General features: G+C 42.1%; 1 protein-coding gene across 1 annotated transcript; it reads right to left on the bottom strand.

The window, feature by feature from the left end:
- Positions 1–469: 469 nt before the first annotated feature.
- On the bottom strand, positions 470–17,943 carry LOC311110344 (uncharacterized protein). Its single transcript, XM_084188890.1, has 6 exons — positions 17,403–17,943; positions 13,390–13,520; positions 13,007–13,189; positions 8,183–8,347; positions 7,694–7,805; positions 470–4,222 (listed from the first exon to the last, which is right to left on the bottom strand). The coding sequence occupies exons 1-6, from the start codon at positions 17,695–17,697 to the stop codon at positions 3,261–3,263; spliced, it is 1,848 nt and encodes a 615-aa protein (XP_084045016.1). The 5' UTR covers positions 17,698–17,943; the 3' UTR covers positions 470–3,260.
- Between the last annotated feature and the right edge of the window lie 2,637 nt (positions 17,944–20,580).

The raw sequence follows: 20,580 nt of genomic DNA, 5'->3' as shown, positions 1-20,580 counted from the left end.
GGGTCATTTGGGATTCAGCCTCTGTCTCTCTGATGACCACCAGGACTGAGGTTGTTCAGTCCACCTGTCCACTGGCCCAGTGTTTGTGTTCTGTGAGGTGGTGGTAGAGTCTCTTTCCCTCACGGTTCGGTCCCGGTTCCGACTTGGAAAGGAAAAGAGACTACTCCTGATCTGGGGCCAGGGTTTGTGACCAGCCGCTTCAGAGGTCCAGTCTCTCCCGCCAGCAACACCGTATATCAGCAGGTCCTCATGGACTGCATAGTGTAAACACAAATTGTACAGAAGACACAAAGTTTTTGCTGTACAGTGCTGTGAAAAAGTATTTGCCCCCTTTCTAATTTTCTCTACCTTTGCATATTTTTGATACTGAATGTTATCAGATCTTCAACCAAAACCTAATATTAGATCAAGATAACCGGAGTGAACAAATGACACAACAATTACATACTTATTTCATTTATTTAATAAACAAAGTTATGCAACACCCAATGCCCCTGTATGAAAAAGTTAATGCCCCCTTACACTCAATAACAGGTTGTGCCACCTTTAGCTGCAGTGACTCCAACCAAGTGCTTCCTGTAGTTGTTGATCAGTCTCTCACAACATTGTGGAGGAATTTTAGACCACTCTTCCATGCAGAACTGCTTTAACTCAGCGACATTTGTGGGTTTTCAAGCATGAACTGCTCGTTTCAAATCCTGCCAAAACATCTCAATTGGGATTATGTCTGGACTTTGACTAGGCCATTCCAAAACTTCAAATGTGTTTCTTTTTAGCCATTTTCATGTAGACTTGATTGTGTGTTTTGGCTCATTGTCTTGCTGCATAACCCAGCTGCACTTCAGCTTCAGCTCACAAACGGATGGCCTGACATTCTCCTGTAGAATTATCTGATACAGAGCAGAATTCATGGTTCCTTCATCCAGGTCTTGAGGCAGCAAAGCATCCCCAAACCATCACACTACCACCACCATGCTTGACCGTTGGTTTAAGGTTCTTAATGTGGAATGCAATGTTTGGTTTTTGCCAGACATAATGGGACACATTTAGTCCAAGTTATACATTTGACTCATCTGTCCATAGAACATTCTTCAAGAGTCTTGATGATCATCAAGGTGCTTTTTGGCAAACTCCAATGCTTCCCACAGTTGTGTCAAGTTGGTTGGATGTCCTTTGGGTGGTGGACCATTCTTGATACACACAGAAAACTGTTGAGCGTGAAAAACCAAGCAGCGTTGTAGTTATTGACACAAACCGGTGCGCCTGGCACCATCTACCATACCCCGTTTAAAGGCACATCAATCTTTTGTCTTGCCCATTCACCCTCTGAATGGCACACATACACAATCCATGTCTCTATTGTGTCAAGGCTTGCATTCGGAAAGTATTCAGACCCCTTCCCTTTTTCCACATTTTGTTACGTTACAGCCTTAATCTAAAATTGATTAAATAAATGTTTTCCCTCATCAATCTAAACACAATACCCCATGACAAAAGCGAAAACAGGTTTTTAGAAATGTTACATAAGTATTCAGACCCTTTGCTATGAGACTCAAAATTGAGCACAGGTGCATCCTGTTTCCATTGTCATCCTTGAGATGTTTCGACAACTTGATTGGAGTCCACCTGTGGTAATTTTAATTGATTGGACATGATTTGGAAAAGCACACGCCTGTCTATATAAGATCCCACAGTTGACAGTGCATGTCAGAGCAAAAACCAAGCCATGAGGTCGAAGGAATTGTCCGTATAGCTCCGAGACAGGATTGTGTCGAGGCACAGATCTGGGGAAGGGTACCAAAAAAGTTCTGCAGCATTGAAGGTTCCATCATTCTTAAATGGAAGTAGTTTGGAACCACCAAGACTCTTCCTAGAGCTGGCCACCCGGCCAAACTGAGCAATCGGGGGAGAAGGTCCTTGGTCAGGGAGGTGCCCAAGAACCTGATGGTCACTTTGACAGAGCTCCTCTGTGGAGATGGGAGAACCTTCCAGAAGGACAACCATCTCTGCAGCACTCCACCAATCAGGCCTTTATGGTAGAGTGGCCAGATGGAAGCCACTCCTCAGTAAAAGGCACAAGACAGCACGCTTGGAATTTGTCAAAAGGCACCTAAAGGACTCTCAGACCATGAGAAACAAGATTCTGTGGTCTGATGAAACCAAGATTGAACTCTTTGGCCTGAATGCCAAGCGTCACGTCTGGAGGAAACCTTGCACCATCCCTACGGTGAAGCATGGTGGTGGCAGCATCATGCTGCGGGGATGTTTTTCAGCGGCAGTGACTGGGAGACTAGTCAGGAGAGGGAAAGATGAACTGAGCAAAGTATAGAGAGATCCCTGATGAAAACCTGCTCCAGAGCGCTCAGGACCTCAGACTAGGTCGAAGGTTCACCTTCCAACAGGACAACGACCCTAAGCACACAGCCAAGACACTGCAGGAGTGGCTTCGGGACAAGTCTCTGAATGTCCTTGAGTGGCCCAGCCAGAGCCCGGACTTGAACCCGATCGAACATCTCTGGAGAGACCTGAAAATAGCTGTCCAACCTGACAGAGCTTGAGAGAATCTGCAGCGAAGAATGGGAAAAACTCCCCAAATATAGGTGTGCCAAGATTGTAGTGTCATACCCAAGTAGACTCGAGGCTGTAATCGCTGCCAAAGGTGCTTCAACAAAGTACTGAGTAAAAGGTCTGAATACTTATGTAAATGTAATATTTCAGTAAAAAAAAAAAGTATACATTTGCAAAAATGTCTAAAAACCTGTTTTTGCTTTGTCATTATGGGTAGATTGATGAGTGGCAAAAACGATTTAATCCATTTTAGAATAAGGCTATAACATAACAAAAAAAGTCAAGGGGTCTGAATACTTTCCGAATGCACTGTATTAACTCTGGGTTGAATACTAATCAGGCTACAGTATATTAGTGTTATTTTTTCATAAATGTTTTACAAATGTTAGAATTCTTCTTACACTTTGACATTAGAGTATTTTGTGTAGATTGTTAACATAAAAATTACAATTAAATCCATTTTAATCCCACGTTGTAACATAACAAAATGTGGAAAAAGTCAAGGGGTGTGAATACTTTCTGAAGGCACTGTATATTACACAATGTCTGGATGAAAATCTGAAATCTATTACTCTTGTTATTCCAAATGCATTTGTGGATATTTTTCTGCTGACAACAAATTAATCTTTGTCTTTAATGCAGGGTCTGATCTAAACGTCAGAAACTATTGAGTGGAATGGATACTTTCTATGTTATAGAGTGGAATGGTTTTTCTGCTGGTGTATCCTGAGGTAGCTCCTATCTGAGAACCTCTTCCCACAGTGAGTGCAGGCGAACGGCCTCTCTCCTGTGTGGACCTTCAAATGCCTCTTCAGATGGTGCTGGTGGGAGAACCTCTTCTCACAGTGGGGGCAGGTGTAGGGTTTCTCCCCTGTGTGGACCCTCTGGTGCCTCTTCAGGGTGAACGAGTGGGAGAAACTAGCCCGGCACAGGTGACAGCCGAATGGTTTCTCCCCCGTGTGCATCCTCTGGTGGGTCTCCACCTGTTTGCGGAAATTGAAGGCTTTCCCACAGAACGAACAAGAGAAGCGCTTCTCTTTACCACCGGATGTGATGATAGCATCACCACTAATGTCATTTGTCAATGGGCTTGTGTAGCCATTTAGTGTTGAGGCACTGGCATTGTCTGAGGTCTGGTTTAACATTAGAAGAGTGTGAGGAGGACGAAGGCCAGGGAGTGTCTGTGTTGTCGCAGGGTCCATGTTCCAGTTGATAGATCCTATAGAAGGCAGGCTGAAGGTAGCACCTGTTAGGGGGTTAACCTGAGGCACCATCATTCTCTCTGCATCACAACTATAGGAGCAGGACGGAGCATCGCTAGCAGAGTCTGTGTCTGTTCTCTCCCGCCGCATACGGACACGTCCCTGTCCTCGCAGACCAAATCTTCGCCTCTCCCTGGTCTCAGACAGTCTGTTGTCATAGAGACTAAGTTCTGATGTTGTTTTGTGTTCGGATGTCTGTTTCTGGTTGTGGTTAACAGTGTTGTTCCCAAGTCCAGAGTTGAAGACGTTGTCCCATCCACTGACGTCCACTATGTCGCCTCTGGTTCTGGCCTGCTCAGTGATGTTGTCTCCTGGGTCCTTGGCTGCACCCGTCTGGGTCTGGGAATCCAAGATGGCCGCCCAGTCTCCTCTGTTAGCCTCCAGCCAACCACCTGCAGGGAGAGGTTAGAAAATAGACTTTACAAACATGGTAGAGAACTCTACATATGGAGGTTTGTTTTTGTCAATTACCTGGTGTTTATAATGTGTGTTTTAGGGATTTTTGCTTTAGGGATTTCTCCTAATCCCTGTCTAAATGTATATACAGTGCCTTCAGAAAGTATTCATAACCCCTGACTTATTATACATTTTGTTGTTACAGCCTGAATTCAAGATGGATTAAATATATGTATTTTCTCACCCATCCACACACAATACCCCATAATGACAAAGTGAAAACATGTTTTTAAAATGTGTTAGCAAATTTATTGGAAAGGAAATACAGAAATATCTAATTTACATAAGTCTTCACCCCCCTGAGTCAATACTTTGTAGAAGCACCTTTGGCAGCGATTACAGCTGTGAGTGTTTCTGGGTAAGTCTCTAAGAGTTTTCCACATCTGGATTGTGCAACAATTGTGCAACATATTTGCAAAATTCTTCAAGCTCTCAAATGGGTTATTCATCATTGCTAGACAACCATTTTCAGGTCTTGCCATAGATTTTAAAGTAGATTTAAGTCAAAACTGTAACTCAGCCACTCAGGAACATTCACTGTCTTCTTGGTAAGCAACTCCAGTGTATATTTGGCCTTGTGTTTTAGGTTATTGTCCTGCTGAAAGGCTAATTAATCTCCCAGTGTCTGGAAAAGCAGACTGAACCAGGTTTTCCTCTAGGATTTTGCCTGGGCTTAGCTCCATTCCGTTTATTTTTATCCAGAAAAACTAGCGATTACAAGCATACCCATAACATGATGCAGCCATCACTATGCTTGAAAATATGGAGAATGGTACTCAGTAATGTGTTGTATTGGATTTGCCCCAAACATAACACTCTGTATACAGGATAAAAAGTTAATTGCTTTGCCAATTTCTTTGCAGTATTACTTTAGTGCCTTGTTGCAAACAGGATGCATATTTTGGAATATTTTTATTCTGTACAGGCTTCCTTCTTTTCACTTTGTCAATCAGGTTAGTATTGTGGAGTAACTACAATGTTGTTGATCCATCCTCAGTTTTCTCCTATCACAGCCATTAAAGTCTGTAACTGTTTTAAAGTGACTATTGGCCTCATGGTGAAACCCCTGAGCGGTTTCTTTCCTCTCCGGCAACTGAGTTAGGAAAGAGGTCTGTATCTTTGTAGTGACTGGGTGTATTGATACACCATCCAAAGTGTAATTAATAACTTCACCATGCTCAAAGGGATATTCAATGTCAACTTTTTTCACCCATCTACCAATAGGAGCTCTTCTTTACGAGGCATTGGAAAACCTCCCTGGTTGAATCTGTGTTTGAAATTCACTTCTCGACTGAGGGACCTTACAGATAATACTATGTGTGGGGTACAGAGATGAGGTAGTCATTTAAAAAATAATGTTAAACACTATTATTGCACACAGAGCGAGTCCATGCAACGTATTATGTGACTTGTTAAGCAAATGTTTACTCCTGAACTTATTTAGGCTTGCCATAACAAAGGGGTTGAATACTTATTGACTCAAGATATTTCAGCTTTTCACAATTCCACTATGACATTATGGGTTATTGTTTGTAGGCCAGTGACAAAAAATCTCAATTTAATCCATTTTAAATTACGGCTGTAACACAACAAAATGTGGAAAAAGTCAAAGGGTGTGAATCAGGGGAGGCTCCTCAAAAGAGGAAGGGGAGGACCAACCTCCTCAGTGAATTTCATAAAAATAAAAATAGTGAAACAATAAAAAGTTATAATTTTTGGATAAAACTATACTAAATATATTCACGTCACCAAATAATTGATTAAAACACACTGTTTTGCAATAAAGGTCTACAGTAGCCTTAACAGCACTCTCTGGGGTAGCACCACGGTGCAGCCGGAGGACAGCTAGCTTCCGTTCTCCTCTGGGTACATTTTCTTCAATACAAAACCTCCGAGGCTCATGGTTCTCACCCCCTTCCATAGACTTTCACAGTAATTATGACAACTTCCGGAGGACGTCCTCCAACCTATAAGAGCTCTTGCAGTATGAACTGTTGTCGACCCAATCAAAGGATCAGAGAATGAATCTAGTACTGAAAGCATAAGCTACAGCTAGCTAGCCCTGCAGTGCATAAAATGTGGTGAGTAGTTGACTCAAAGAGAGAGAAAGACAATAGTTTAACAAATTATTTTTTTCAAAAATGAAGGAGAAGTAAGAAGAGAGCTAGCTTTATTTCGTTTTTATTTTATTTTACTTTCACTTATCTAGCTAGCGAATGCAGCTAGTTAGTTTAGCCTACTCAAACACCCGGCTCAAACAGAGAAGGATACTATGGCAAGTCAAGCTAAGCTTTTGGTTTTATAAATGTATTGCCACCGGGGCCCGCCGGTGTAAATGCTAAACTGCTTGCTGTACACTAACGTTTGTAGCTGGTTTATTAACGCTAGTAGCTAGATTTGTTGACTATGATGTTAGGTGACAATGATGTAGGCTGTGTGTAGCGGTTAGCAGTTATGGAATGAAGGTTTGGCGTGGAAAGTTTTTCTTGCCTGGTCACATACAGCTGTTGTATTGTGCACTGAAGTCCACAAGCGAAGGGAAAAGGTGACAGGAGGAGAGCGCATAGATGCGAGTAGGAATTATACAACAAGCAAATGATCATGCTTTTTGTATGTGGCTGCTATGAAAGTGAACTGTGTTTGCGGTGATCAGGAGTGTATTCATTCCGCTGATTCTGTTGAAAAACATTTCTTAAACGGAAGCAAACGGAACGAAACGGGGATAAACATACCTAAATTTGTCCAATAGAAACTCTAATTTGCAACTGTTGGACTAATGATTACACCCTAGATCAGCTAGATGCAGGCAAGAGTGTGCAAGGCGGTATTGAATGTGTCAACTGTCTGGATTACTCAAATTCTTCTCTTGACCTTTTGTAGCAACCTCATGATGGGTATTAGTATCATGTAGTATCCTAAACCTATCGATGTTACATTGAGCTGGATGAATGGAATATGAATGACAGTCATCCTATATGCTGTAATAGAAATAAGGCCATGCTCATAAAAAAAAGAATCCTCCCTCATCTTAAACGGCACCGACCGCCACTGGTGTGAATACTAACTGAAGGCACTGTATCTACCTCGAACACTCCAGTATCCTTGCACATTTTACATTTGGTACTGGCACTGACCAGTATATAGCTTTCTCTCTTATTTCTTGTGTTTTTTATATAATTTTATTAGTTATACTATTTGATATTGAATACTGCACTGTTGGGTAGGGCTTGCAAATTAAGAATGTCACTGTACTTGTGCATGCGATGAATACAACTTGAAACTTTTGAAGGTAAACATAAGTTGTATTGATTTAATTTTTTGAATGAAGAAAAAAACAATAGCCAGGTGCATCACTATTCCCATTGAAGATCTATTACTGTATGTAGGCTATATTATTTATCCCTTACCTTGCTCCCCCATCTTTAGTCCACTCAGCAGATCAATGCTCTCTGGTCTGTCTTCTATGGTCTCCTCTTTGACTAGCAGCAGATCAAGCTTCCCATCCTCCATGTCTATTGACTGTAAGAGATACAGAGTGAGAGGATGTTGGATCAAGAAATCTGATATGAGCACCCTGCTATGGAGCATCTTCTGATTGGGCAATGAGGGATTGCTATGTAACATGTAAATGTAATGCTATTACACTCTTTAATGGTTTGATAATTGAAAGGAATGGTCTCGCACTTGAGACTAAATTAATCAAGACCTGAGCCCGTATCCACAGTCTCAAAATAGAATTGCTGATCGAGGATCAGGTCCCCACCTGTCTTTATAGTCTTATTCATTATGATCTAAAATGCTAAACTGATCCTAGATCAGCACTCCTACTCTGAGAGGCTTTGAGGATACAGTCCCTGACCTAATACCATTCAGACAGTAGTTCACAGTGGGCTCACCTCAGTGAGACTGTGTGTGGTCCTGTGCTGCTCAGCTGGTTCCTCTGTGGGCTCAGGAGGAGGTGTTGTCTGGTTGTCCTCCATGACCATGGTCCCCTCAGGGTTCTCCAGACCCTCCTCACACCCCTCCTCCTTCACCAGCAGCACCTCTGGACCCTCCTCCTCCTGGAAGAGACAGGTGATACAGATTACACAGACATACACTCCCCCAGGTACGTACACACACACACGATAATAAACACACATTCAACATGGTGTTTTTACCCGTCCCCACTACATTTGAGTCCTATACTGTAGGTACAGAATGACTTCATTGTTGTTAAACCCATCATGGTGGACATAAATATGATGTTGTGGGTAAATATGAGTCAGCTATGAAGTCAAAAGACATCATCAGACAAACTTGACTAACCTATTCTGACATGTACAGTAGGTGTTTGTTAGTGTGTGGGTATGTGTAGGTATATTTAGTAAGTGTATATTGGTTATAAAGCACTGTTGGATGTATGCAGAATAGGGTGAGATCAGATGGATGCGTACTAAAGAGTCAATGAAAGTCTTAGAATGAAAAGTCCCTTTTGTATTTATTAAACAAACAAGTTTTAAATGCAACATATGAAAATCACACTCACATCTCAACTAAAAATCTGCATGAACTTGGTAAACTGCATTAATTTTCTCATTAAAAGTGTCTTGGGAAATAAAAAGTAATTGAATGGTATTAATGAAATAGACGTGTGAACATATAGCCTACACAGTAAAAACACAATATATTACAGACATTTTAGGCTTATATACTGAACAAAAATATGAACGCAACATGAAACAATTTCAAAGATTTTACTGAGTTACAGTTCATATGAGGAAATCAGTCAACTGAAATAAATAAATTAGGCCCTAATCTATGGATTTCACATGACTGGGAATACAGATAGCTTAAAAAAAAGCAGGGGTGTGGATCAGAAAACCAGTCAGTATCTGGTGTGACCACCATTTGCCTCATGCAGCGCGACATCTCCTTCGCATAGAGTTGATCAGGCTGTTGATTGTGGCCTGTGGAATGTTGTCCCACTCCTTTTCAATGGCTGTACGAAGTTGCTGGATATTGGCGGGAACTGGAACACACAGTTGTACACGTCGATCCAGAGCATCCCAAACATGCTCAATGGCTGACATGTCTGGTGAGTATGCAGGCCATGGAAGAACTGGGAAATGTTCAGCTTCCAGGAAATGTGTACAGATCCTTGTGACATGGGGCCGGGCATTACCATGCTGAAACATGGAGTGATGGCGGCAGATGAAGCGCAAGACAACGGGCCTCAGGATCTCGTCATGGTATCTCTGTGGATTCAAATTACCATCGATAAAATGCAATTGTGTTCGTTGTCCGTAGCTTATGCCTGCCCATACCATCAGCCCACCGCCACCATGGGACATTCTGTTCACAACGTTGACATCAGCAAACCGCTGAGGCGGCTTATGGTAGAAAAGTGAACATTCAATTCTCTGGTAACAACTCGGGTGGACATTCCTGTAGTCAGCATGCCAATTGCATGCTCCCTCAAAACTTGAGTCATCTGGGCCTCCCGAGTGGCACAGCAGTCTAAGGCACTGCATCGCAGTGCTAAAGGTGTTACTACAATGAGGGGAGTTGCAGCGACAAGATTGAAATTGGGGAGAAAAGGGGGGTAAAATACAAACATTTTATTATAACAATAATCTTAAAACTTAAGACATGGCATTGTGTTGTGTGACAAAACTGCACATTTTAGAGTGGCCTTTTATTGTCCCCAGTACAAGGTGCACCTGTGTAATGATCATGCTGTTTAATCAATTTCTTGATATGCCACACTGGATGGATTATCTTGGCAAAGGAGAAATGCTCACTAACAGAGATGTAAAACAAATTAGTACACAGAACTTGAGAGAAATAACCTTTTTGTGCATATGGTAAATTTCTGGGATCTTTTATTTCAGCTCATGAAACCAACACTTTACATGTTGCGTTTATATTTTTGCTCAGTGTATACATGCCTTATATACAATGCATTCGGAAAGTATTCAGACCCCTTGACTTTTTCCACATTTTGTTACGTTACAGCCTTATTGTAAAATTGATGAATTAATTGTTTTCTCTCATCAATATACACACAATACCCCATAATGACAAAGTGAAAACTGGTTTTCAGAAATGTTTGTAAATTCAGACCTTTTGCTATGAGACTCGAAATTGAGCTCAGGTGCATCCTGTTTCCATTGATCATCCTTCAGATGTTTCTACAACTTGATTGGAGTCCACCTGTAGTAAATTCAATTGATTGGACATGATTTGGAAAGGCACACACCTGTCTATATAAAGGTCCCACAGTTGACAGTGCATGTCAGAGCAAAAACCAAGCCATGAGGTCGAAGGAATTGTCCGTAGAGCTCTGAGACAGGATTGTGTCGAGGCACAGATCTGGGGAAGGGTACCAAAAAATGTCTGCAGCATTGAAGGTCCCCAAGAACACAGTGGCCTCCATCATTCTTAAATGGAACAAGTTTCTGCAGCATTGAAGGTCCCAGAATTCTTAAATGGAAGAAGTTTGGAACCACCAAGACTCTTCGTAGAGCTGGCCGCCCGGCCAAACTGAGCAATCGGGAGAAGGGCCTTGGTCTGGGAGGTGACCAAGAAACTGATGGTCACTCTGACAGAGCTCCAGAGTTCCTCTGTGGAGATGGGAGAACCTTCCAGAAGGACAACCATCTCTGCAGCACTCCACCAATCAGGCCTTTATGGTAGAGTGGCCAGACTGAAGCCAATCCTCAGTAAAAGGCACGACAGCCAACTTGGAGTTTGCCTAAAGGCACCTAAAAACTCTCAGACCATGAGAAACAAGATTCTCTGGTCTGATGAAACCAAAATTGAACTCTTTGTCCTGAATGCCAAGCTTCACGTCTGGAGGAAACCTGGCACCATCACTACGGTGAAGCATGGTGGTGGCAGCATCATGCTGTGGGGATGTTTTTCAGCGGCAGGGACTGGGAGACTAGTCAGGATCGAGGCAAAGATGAATGGAGCAAAGTACAGAGAGATCCTTGATGAAAACCTGCTCAGGACTTCAGACTGGGGCGAAGGTTCAACTTCCAACAGGTCAACGACCCTAAGCACACAGCCAAGAGTTGCTTCGGGACAAGTCTCTGAATGTCCTTGAGTGGCCAAGCCAGAGCCCAGAATTGAACCTGATCAAACATCTCTGGAGAGACCTGAAAATAGCTGTGCAGCGACACTCCCCATCCAACCTGACAGAGCTTGAGAGGATCTGCAGCAAAGAATGGGAGAAACTCCCCAAATACAGGTGTGCCAAGCTTGTAGCGTCATACCAAAGAAGACTTGAGGATGTAATCGCTGCCAAAGGTGCTTCAACAAAGTACTAAGTAAAGGGTCTGAATACTTATGTAAATGTCATATCCGTTTTTTTTAAATACATTTGCACACAAAAAAAAAACTACTTTTGCTTTGTCATTATGGGGTATTGTGTGTAGATTGATGAGGGAAAACATATATTTAATCCATTTTACAAATAAGGCTGTAACGTAACAAAATGTGGAAAAAGTCAAGTGGTCTGCATTGTATCACACAATGTCTGGATACAATATTTACACAGGAATATTCAACACTGAAATCTGTTACTCTCATTATTCCAAATGCATCTGTGGATCCATCTGCTGACAACAATGAAAATGCATATTTGTCTTTAATGAAGGGTTTGATCTAAGTATCAGAAGCTATTGAGTGGAACAGTTTCTTTGTTATTCAGTAGAATGTATTTTCTGCAGGTGTATCCTGAGGCATCTCCTCTCTGAGAACCTTTTCCCACAGTGTGGACAGGCAAACGGCCTTTCTCCCGTGTGGACCTTCAGGTGCATCTTTAGGTTTCCAGCCTGGGCAAAGCGCATGTGACACTGGGTACAGCTGAAGGGTTTCTCCCCTGTGTGGACCCTCTGGTGCCTCTTCAGGTTGCCAGCCTGGGTGAAGCGCATATGACACTGGGTACAGCTGAAGGGTTTCACCCCTATGTGGACCCTCTGGTGGATCTCTACCTTCTGGGGGCAATTGAAGCCTTTGTTACAGAACATGCAGAGGAACCTTTTCTCTTTACTATTGCCTGATGTTGTTCCCCCTCCCTGAGCCTTGGCCCTTTGGTCCTTTGAGTTCAATACCTGATCGAAACGGTCCCGGCTCTGTGAATCGGAAGGCCCCATCAACGTGGACACTGGGTCACAATCCCTGAGCGTGTGTAAAGGGGAGTGGGTCACGACATTTGGATTTGTCTCTAAGCTTTCCCTGTAATCTAAGAAATCTCTGCCTTGTGAGTGTCCTTCTCCTAAGTGAGTCTTGTCTACATTCCATGTCAGAAGAGCGTCGTCCTCCACTTTCACAGTCACCTCATCTACCGCTATAACCTCCCCTTTCTTATCCAGGAAGCCTTCAGAGTATACACTACTTCTGTACTGGTTCCAGTCCCCTCTAGACAGATCCGTCTGTGTCTCTAAACCCAAGGGCTTGTTGCCAGGGTCCATCTCTGTAGTATAAGAACACGACAGATCATTGCCAGTCTCTAACATGTCACCTGAGTCCCGATGGGAATTAACCACCCTCGGGCTTGGATTACCATAAAGTAAATACTCTGAGACAGGAGCAGGAGGACAGCCCAGTGGTCCCAGCTGCAGTCTCTCTCCATCTGATCTGTGGTCAGATCCTGTGTGTAAGAGCCTGCGTGTTACAGTTAAAGTCTTGGTGTCTGTCTCTGACTTGAGGACGGCATTCAGGGTTCCACTGACCTCCGTGATGTTGCATAAGGTCCTGGGCTGGGGTGCGGTGGCGAGGTCCTCCATGGCTAGAGGGGGCGCCACTCCAGACACTGCAATCTGGATGTCTCTGCTGTGTCGTGGGTCCTCTCCTTCAGACTTCTCCTGCTTGACCAGAGACGATCCTCCAGGACCTGCAGCCTCTGCATCTTCAGACTGACACAAGAAGAGCGGAGGTTATTGTCGGTACATGAGTTGAATTAGATAATGTCGTAGGGAAGTCTCACAAGCTCCCCTATGGCAGAAACATTAGGATATACATGTAAGCAAGTAAATAGCTGAGGGGAGCCTTTCTGAAATAAACAGGCCACATTGGATGTACTGTCATTTTTTATATGTTACACTATGACACTAACCTCTATCACGATAACATGCTGGGTTGAGGTTCCACTCCCCTCATCTATAGCTATGGGTTGGTCATCTCTCCATGTATTGTGTCCTGCTGGCTTCACAAAGCTCCTGTGGCCTTCAGTGAGATGTCCTTCACCTAAGAGAGTTATTGGGGAAAAGCGTGTGGTTACATCTACAGTGGGGTCCGAAATTACTGACACCCTTGATAAAGATGAGCAAAAATGACTGTATAAAATAAATCATTCAAATACTGAGCTATATTGTATGCTCCATAAAATTAGGTATGTTTAACAAGTAAGAAATACAATTCTCAAAAAAGTAGGGGTCCAAATTATTGACACCTGTTTTCAATACCTTTCAATACCTCACCTTGTGAGGACAATGGCAGGGAGCCTTTTTCTAAAAAGTTTTATGAGTTGGAAAACACATTGGGAGGGATCTAAAGGCCTTAGTGCTCAATCCGTTTTGGAATACTGACTGTCCAAACAGCAAGTTACAAGTGACCAAATTCCGACAGCAGTCATTTACTGACATGGCTACGCTAGTTGTCATAGTAACAACGGGTGTGCGCGCAGTGGTGTAGCAAGCTAAGGTGACAACAATGCCTACTATGGACATTTCCCAGTTGCTTTGAATGTTCAAAATCATAGTGTAAGAAGACTTTTAAAGATCCAACTATCCACAGCAGTCAACTATCTACAGTTGAAGTCGGAAGTTTACATACACTTAGGTTGGAGTCATTAAAACTCGTTTTTCAACAACTCCACACATTTCTTGTTAACAAACTAGAGTTTTGGCAAGTCGGTTAGGACATCTATTTGTGCATGACACAAGTAATCTTTCCAACAATTGTTTACAGACAGATAATTTAACTTATAATTCACTGTATCACAATTCCAGTGGGTCAGAAGTTTACATACACTAAGTTGACTGTGCCTTTAAACAGCTTGGAAAATTCCAGAAAATGATGTCATGGCTTTAGAAGCTTCCGATAGGCTAATTGACATCATTTGAGTCAATTGGAGGTGTACCTGTGGATGTATTTCAAGGCCTACCTTCAAACTCAGTGCCTCTTTGCTTGACATCATGGGAAAATCATAATAAATCAGCCAAGACCTCAGAAAAAGAATTGTAGACCTCCACAAGTCTGGTTCATCCTTGGGAGCAATTTCCAAACGCCTGAAGGTACCACGTTCATCTGTACAAACAATAGTACGCAAGTATAAACACCATGGGACCACGCAGCTGTCATACCGCTCAAGAAGGAGACGCATTCTGTCTCCTAGAGATGAATGTACTTTGGTGCGAAAACTGCAAATCAATCCCAGAACAACAGCAAAGGACCTTGTGAAGATGCTGGAGGAAACAGGTACAAAAGTATCTATATCCACAGTAAAACAAGTCCTATATCGACATAACCTGAAAGGCCGCTCAGCAAGGAAGAAGCCACTGCTCCAAAACCGCCTTAAAAAACCCAGACTACGGTTTGAAACTGTACATGGGGACAAAGATCGTACTTTTTGGAGAAATGTCCTCTGGTCTGATGAAACAAAAATAGAACTGTTTGGCCATAATGACCATCGTTATGTTTGGAGGAAAAAGGGGGTTGCTTGCAAGCCGAAGAACACCATCCCAACCGTGAAGCACTGGGGTGGCAGCATAATGCTGTGGGGGTGCTTTGCTGCAGGAGGGACTGGTGCACTTCACAAAATAGATGGCATCATGAGGAAGGAAACTTATGTGGATATATTGAAGCAACATCTGAAGACATCAGTCAGGAAGTTAAAGCTTGGTCGCAAATGGGTCTTCCAAATGGACAATGACCACAAGCATACTTCCAAAGTTGTGGCAAAATGGCTTAAGGACAACAAAGTCAAGGTATTGGAGTGGCCATCACAAAGCCCTGACCTCAATCCTATAGAACATTTGTGGGCAGAACTGAAAAAGCGTGTGCGATCAAGGAGGCCTGCAAACCTGACTCAGTTACACCAGCTCTGTCAGGAGGAATGGGCCAACATTCACCCAACTTATTGTGGGAAGCATGTGGAAGGCTACCCGAAACGTTTGACCCAAGTTAAACAATTTAAAGGCAATGCTACCAGAAACTAATTGAGTGTATGTAAACTTCTGACCCACTGGGAATGTGATGAAAGAAATAAAAGCTGAAATAAATCATTCTCTCTACTATTATTCTGACATTTCACATTCTTAAAATAAAGTGGTGATCCTAACTGACCTAAGACAGGGAATTTTTACTAGGATTAAATGTCAGGAGTTGTGAAAAACTGAGTTGAAATGTATTTGGCTAAGGTGTATTTAAACTTCCGACTTCAACTGTAGCTTGGTAGCTGTTTAGCTTTCTAGCATATTCACTCATTTGTTTGTAAAAAATGAATAAGCTAGTTAGCTACCACATGATCTTGTCAAATCTGTCAACGTAGTAGATAGCAAGCAACAAGATATGCCAAATAACAGTCAACCACTTGAGAGCAAATAAATTAGATTTGACCGTTCAGACAAGTCGCATGGCTAGGAATCAGATTTGTATCTGATTTCAAACCACCTACAAAGGTGGTTTGAAATGTGGCTTGAAATATCTGATTCCATGTGCTTTTTGGCTGTTCAGACTGCAGGAAAAAGAACCGATTCAAATCAGATATGCAAAAAAATATATATTGAGTCACTTCAAACTGCCAATGTGAACAAGGCTCTAGACCATTCCTCCATACAGAATTCTTCCAGATTCTTGATATCGTTTGTCTGTGCCTCTTCAATTCAAACCACAGGTTTTTAATAGATTTTAAGTCCGGAGACTGAGATGGCCATTGCAATTAACCATTTCTTTGTGGATTTTGATGTGTGCTTGGGGTTATTGTCTTGCTGGAAGATCCACTTGCGGTCAAGTTTTAGCCTCCTGGCTGAGGCAACCAGGTTTTTGGCAAAAATATCCTGGTACTGGGTAAAGTTAATCATGGCAACCCCCCCCCCCCCCCCCCCCCCCCTTCCCTCTTTTACGCTGCTGCTACTCTGTTTATTATTTATGCATAGTCACTTTAACTCTACCCACATGTACATATTACCTCAATTACCATTAGTTATTTCCTTTTTTTTACTTAACACTTATTTTTACAAATTGTCTTTAAAAAATGCATTGTTGGTTAAGGGCTTGTAAGTAAGCATTTCACTGTAATGTCTACACCTGTTGTATTCGGCGCATGTGGCAAATAAAATTTGATTAGATTTGATTTGAAGTGTGTATGTCAGTGCTGTGTGTAAGTTGACTATGCAAACAATTTGGAATTTTCAACACATAGTTTCTTATAAAAACGAGAAGCGATGCAGTCGGTCTCTCCTCAACTTTTAGCCAAGAGAGACTGGCATGCATAGTATTGATATTAGTCCTCTGATTACAGTGAAGAGCAAAACGTGTTACTCTGTTCTTGGCCAGCTGTATGTTAAAATTTGCTCAATGCCCCCAAAATGTTTAAGGAACATTGCCCACAACCAACGCTTTCATATGCTATTGGGGGAGCCCGACCTCAAGGGTGCCAACAACCCTAAAAAAAAAAAATTGGGGGGCCCCGGGAGGTCATCCGGCCCTGGATTTAAGGTAACACTTATCATAAATTGTTGACATACTATTTATTGATTATGTTCAATGCATCACATTATTTTAATTGAGTGTGACAATAGGAAATTCAGTAAATCAAGAACCTGGTTAGAATATGATTGTGTCTTTGTGCAAGAAGAATGAGTTCTTAATTGACCTGCCTGGTAGAATAAAGGTAACATTTAAAAAAATGCATGATAGCTAGCTAAGTAATCATATGCACTCAATGACTGTAAATCGCTCTGGATAAGAGCGTCTGCTAAATGACTAAAATGTAAAATGTAAGTACGGCATACTATCCAAAAACTCAACAAGACCCTGGGTAAGACGTCTGAACACATGCGCAGAGGGGAACGGGGGCGGGGCGACAGGCCCCGCAGCCTCCGCCTTCTGCAAAATGTAGCCTACCTCTTGTCATTCCTCTGTATCGGTCGAGGATCTTGACACTACTTGGTCGACTGGCGAGGACGCGCTCTCGCGTTGTCCTCTCTGCGCGCTCCCGTGTCACCTTCAGTTCCAGTAGCTGTAGTTTCCTCCGCAATGCCCTGTTTTCTTTCTGGCTTTGAGTTATTTCCAAACGAAACACTGCATAGTCGTCGTCTACGAGTTTACAGATCTCTGCAACGGCTGCATTCGCTAGCACCTCCATGATGGATGCTATTTGAGTGTGAAAAACCATGACGTTAGAGTTACAGGTAGCCATTGTTAGCTAACGTTAGCAGCTAGCATGGGTTAACTAGCTATATCACCTATATCAACCAAGTCCTGTTTTCAACGCGAATAAACACTACCCGGGGTGATTAAGTGATGCTGTGCAGTTAAATGAATCATATGTTGAGTTCCAGGGTGTTAATAAATGTCTAAATAACAAACAAAAATGCTAACGTGGAAACTGTTCTTGTCACTGTTCACTTCGGTTTACTACTTCTTCGTGTAGTTTTCCGGCAGACTAGACGCGTTGTTGCGTATTGCTGCCTTTCAGAGTAAGAAAAGTGCATTGCACAGTTGTTCACAAAAAAAAGGAAATGGGGGTGTCGAGGAAATCGCCAGCTTGTAGTCCTAAAAACCGGAACGAGTTACCTCTGGTTCATTCTGCCATTCCTATTGGGGAAAGCTTAGGATGTTTTGTTCTCTGAGGTAATATCAGTTAGTTAACATGACCTTTATGAATGATGAAGCTTTTGTGCGTTTTTTGATTACATAAGTGCTTACAAATTCACAAATAGGGATGTTAGGCAGGGTATAAAATTAACACCCGCCAGATGCGGGTAGATTTAGGTATTGGTAAGAATGTCTTATTTTACCAGCCACGTTGCAAGCATTACATTTGCAAATAAAAATAGTAAAAAGTATGAGCACATGTGCAAGTGGCGATTTATTGTAGAAAAATGCTGCGGTAGCTGTTTTCAAAGTATTTCTGCTGTTTTGTGTCAAAGCTGCTAATCGCACAAAGAAATAGGAATCCTACATCCCACTTCAGGCAGCAACACTGCTTGGCAGAAGAACTGTGCGCTCTGAGTGAACTGCTAATATATTCATTTTTGGAGGCGCTGTGCACAGGCATAAAAATTGATAAAATTTACTCAAAAGTCTACAAAGTGAGACTTTGTCCTCATGTTCTTGGCAGTTTACATCGTTTTGTTCATAAATTCGGTTGTTTTTCAACTGATAGTGTCGTAGTAAATATAATTTGTTATAGATTGGTCTGACTAAAATGTTCTGTAAGACCCATTTGGAGCCTGTTTTCAATAAATGCTGTTCCAGGTCAGAGAACAAAGGACAGAGGAGAAAACCTTATCTTCTCACCAGATGGCCTAGGAATGCGATAATAGGACAACACCCCCACCTCCGGCCATAAACCAACAGATACTCCTCACGAGTTCCCTGGACACACACATACATTTCACTGCACGCACACTCATTCTCAACTCCCCTGTCTACTGGTCGGGTGCCAAGGGCAGAGGACTCTGCCGTGCACCAATGGGGCTTCTACTCTGGACAGAGCAGAACCGCCTCCTACGCCTCGGGAACCAATCAAGGGACTAGAAGAAGGACCCCTTCCTTTATGTTACATTGTATAAAGTAATGCTGTAAACTCTGTTTATCCATCCTTCTCAGCTGACACTAATAGAGTGCTATATGATTAGGTCCATGCATGTTAATTAGCAGGATCCCATGCATGTTAGCTAACAGTAACAGATATCTCTGTTTTAATAAACTGCCTTTTGCTTAAGCAAATTCCTCTCTGTCTAGCGTCGTTGGTTTTGTACTTCCTCTCCTAATTATGTGTTCACCAACAATAGCAAAGAGAGGACCTTATCAGATCCTAAATCTCAGACACAAGTGACAACTCAAGTGGCCCCATTACCACCCGCCCTTAAAGGGGCAGCTGAACATTTCGTCTCATCTGATATTTTGGTTAAAAGTCTGAAGTCACCCCAAAAAATTATGAAATTGAGCAATATACCACATTACGACTTACTAATACATTTATTGTTTTAGAAACATTACAAAGCATGGTCATCCGTTTTTTGTTTTTTGAACGTAATTATGGCGCAAAAATGTTTTGACTGGTAAAAAATCTGAGTGGCTGGTAGATTTTTTTCATCTACCTGCCACAGTGGCTGGTGGACCAAAAAGTTAATTTTAGGCCTTGATGTTAGCTGATTAAGATTGTCATAGAACAAAACGTATAAGACCTCATAAGCCAGTGTCGGTGTCCAAATACCCATACTAGTATCCTAAATAGAAAGGCCGTTTGAGTATGTGATTTTTGTTTTGTTTTATAGTATGTGACATTTCTTCTTCTTCGATGAGGTTTAACGGCGGTTGGCATCCAATATGTTGCATTACCGCCACCTCCTAGACTGGAGTACAACTCCCTTATATTTTGCTTATGTGACATTTCGAAAATTGAGTATGCTTTAAATGCCCGAATGTCATACTCATTTCGGCTTCTCATGTAGTATGAATGAACGGTAAACTTTTCGGGAATTTCACACCCACAATGCATTCAAATCGGAAAAAAGGAGGGCTTTGAGATTTGATAGTTCTCTGCAAGTAAACAAAAAACGAATTGAAGATGGCAAAGAAGACGAGCAAAGAGGCTCCATGTTAAAATGTAAGTTGTGTTTTGTTGTCCTTAAAATGACAATGACTATTTAATCGAACATATTTGAAAACAGATTTATAAGTAGGGATAATATTTGGATGTAGAACTGTTTATCCAGAGATTGAGGATGCACTTTCCGGTTTATATCTGCGAAGCCATAGCAAGGTAGAACGCTACGGCCTTGGCATAATGCATACTTTTTACTAAACATTACGTCATAAATAGTATGTGACGATGAGTACACACTATGCAGTTTAAGTATTGTGATGACCTGACTAGATCATAACAGAACAACTGTCCAGACAGAGGATTGAGTTTACGAATGGACGGTTTATTAAACCAACTTTACACAGGCTACTGTTTGGCCGTAGCCCACGCCAAATAAATGAAAGATAACCCACAAGCCAATCGTGACCTTCTCTTGTGAAGCCCAGACGTAAAGAGAGAGAGAACAAAGGCTAAACCTGGTCTTAA

The sequence above is a fragment of the Coregonus lavaretus genome, assembly GCF_964263955.1.
Source record: "Coregonus lavaretus genome assembly, contig: SUPER_35_unloc_3, whole genome shotgun sequence".
Lineage (NCBI taxonomy): Eukaryota > Metazoa > Chordata > Actinopteri > Salmoniformes > Salmonidae > Coregonus > Coregonus lavaretus.
This window is presented reverse-complemented; position numbering and strand designations above follow the sequence as displayed.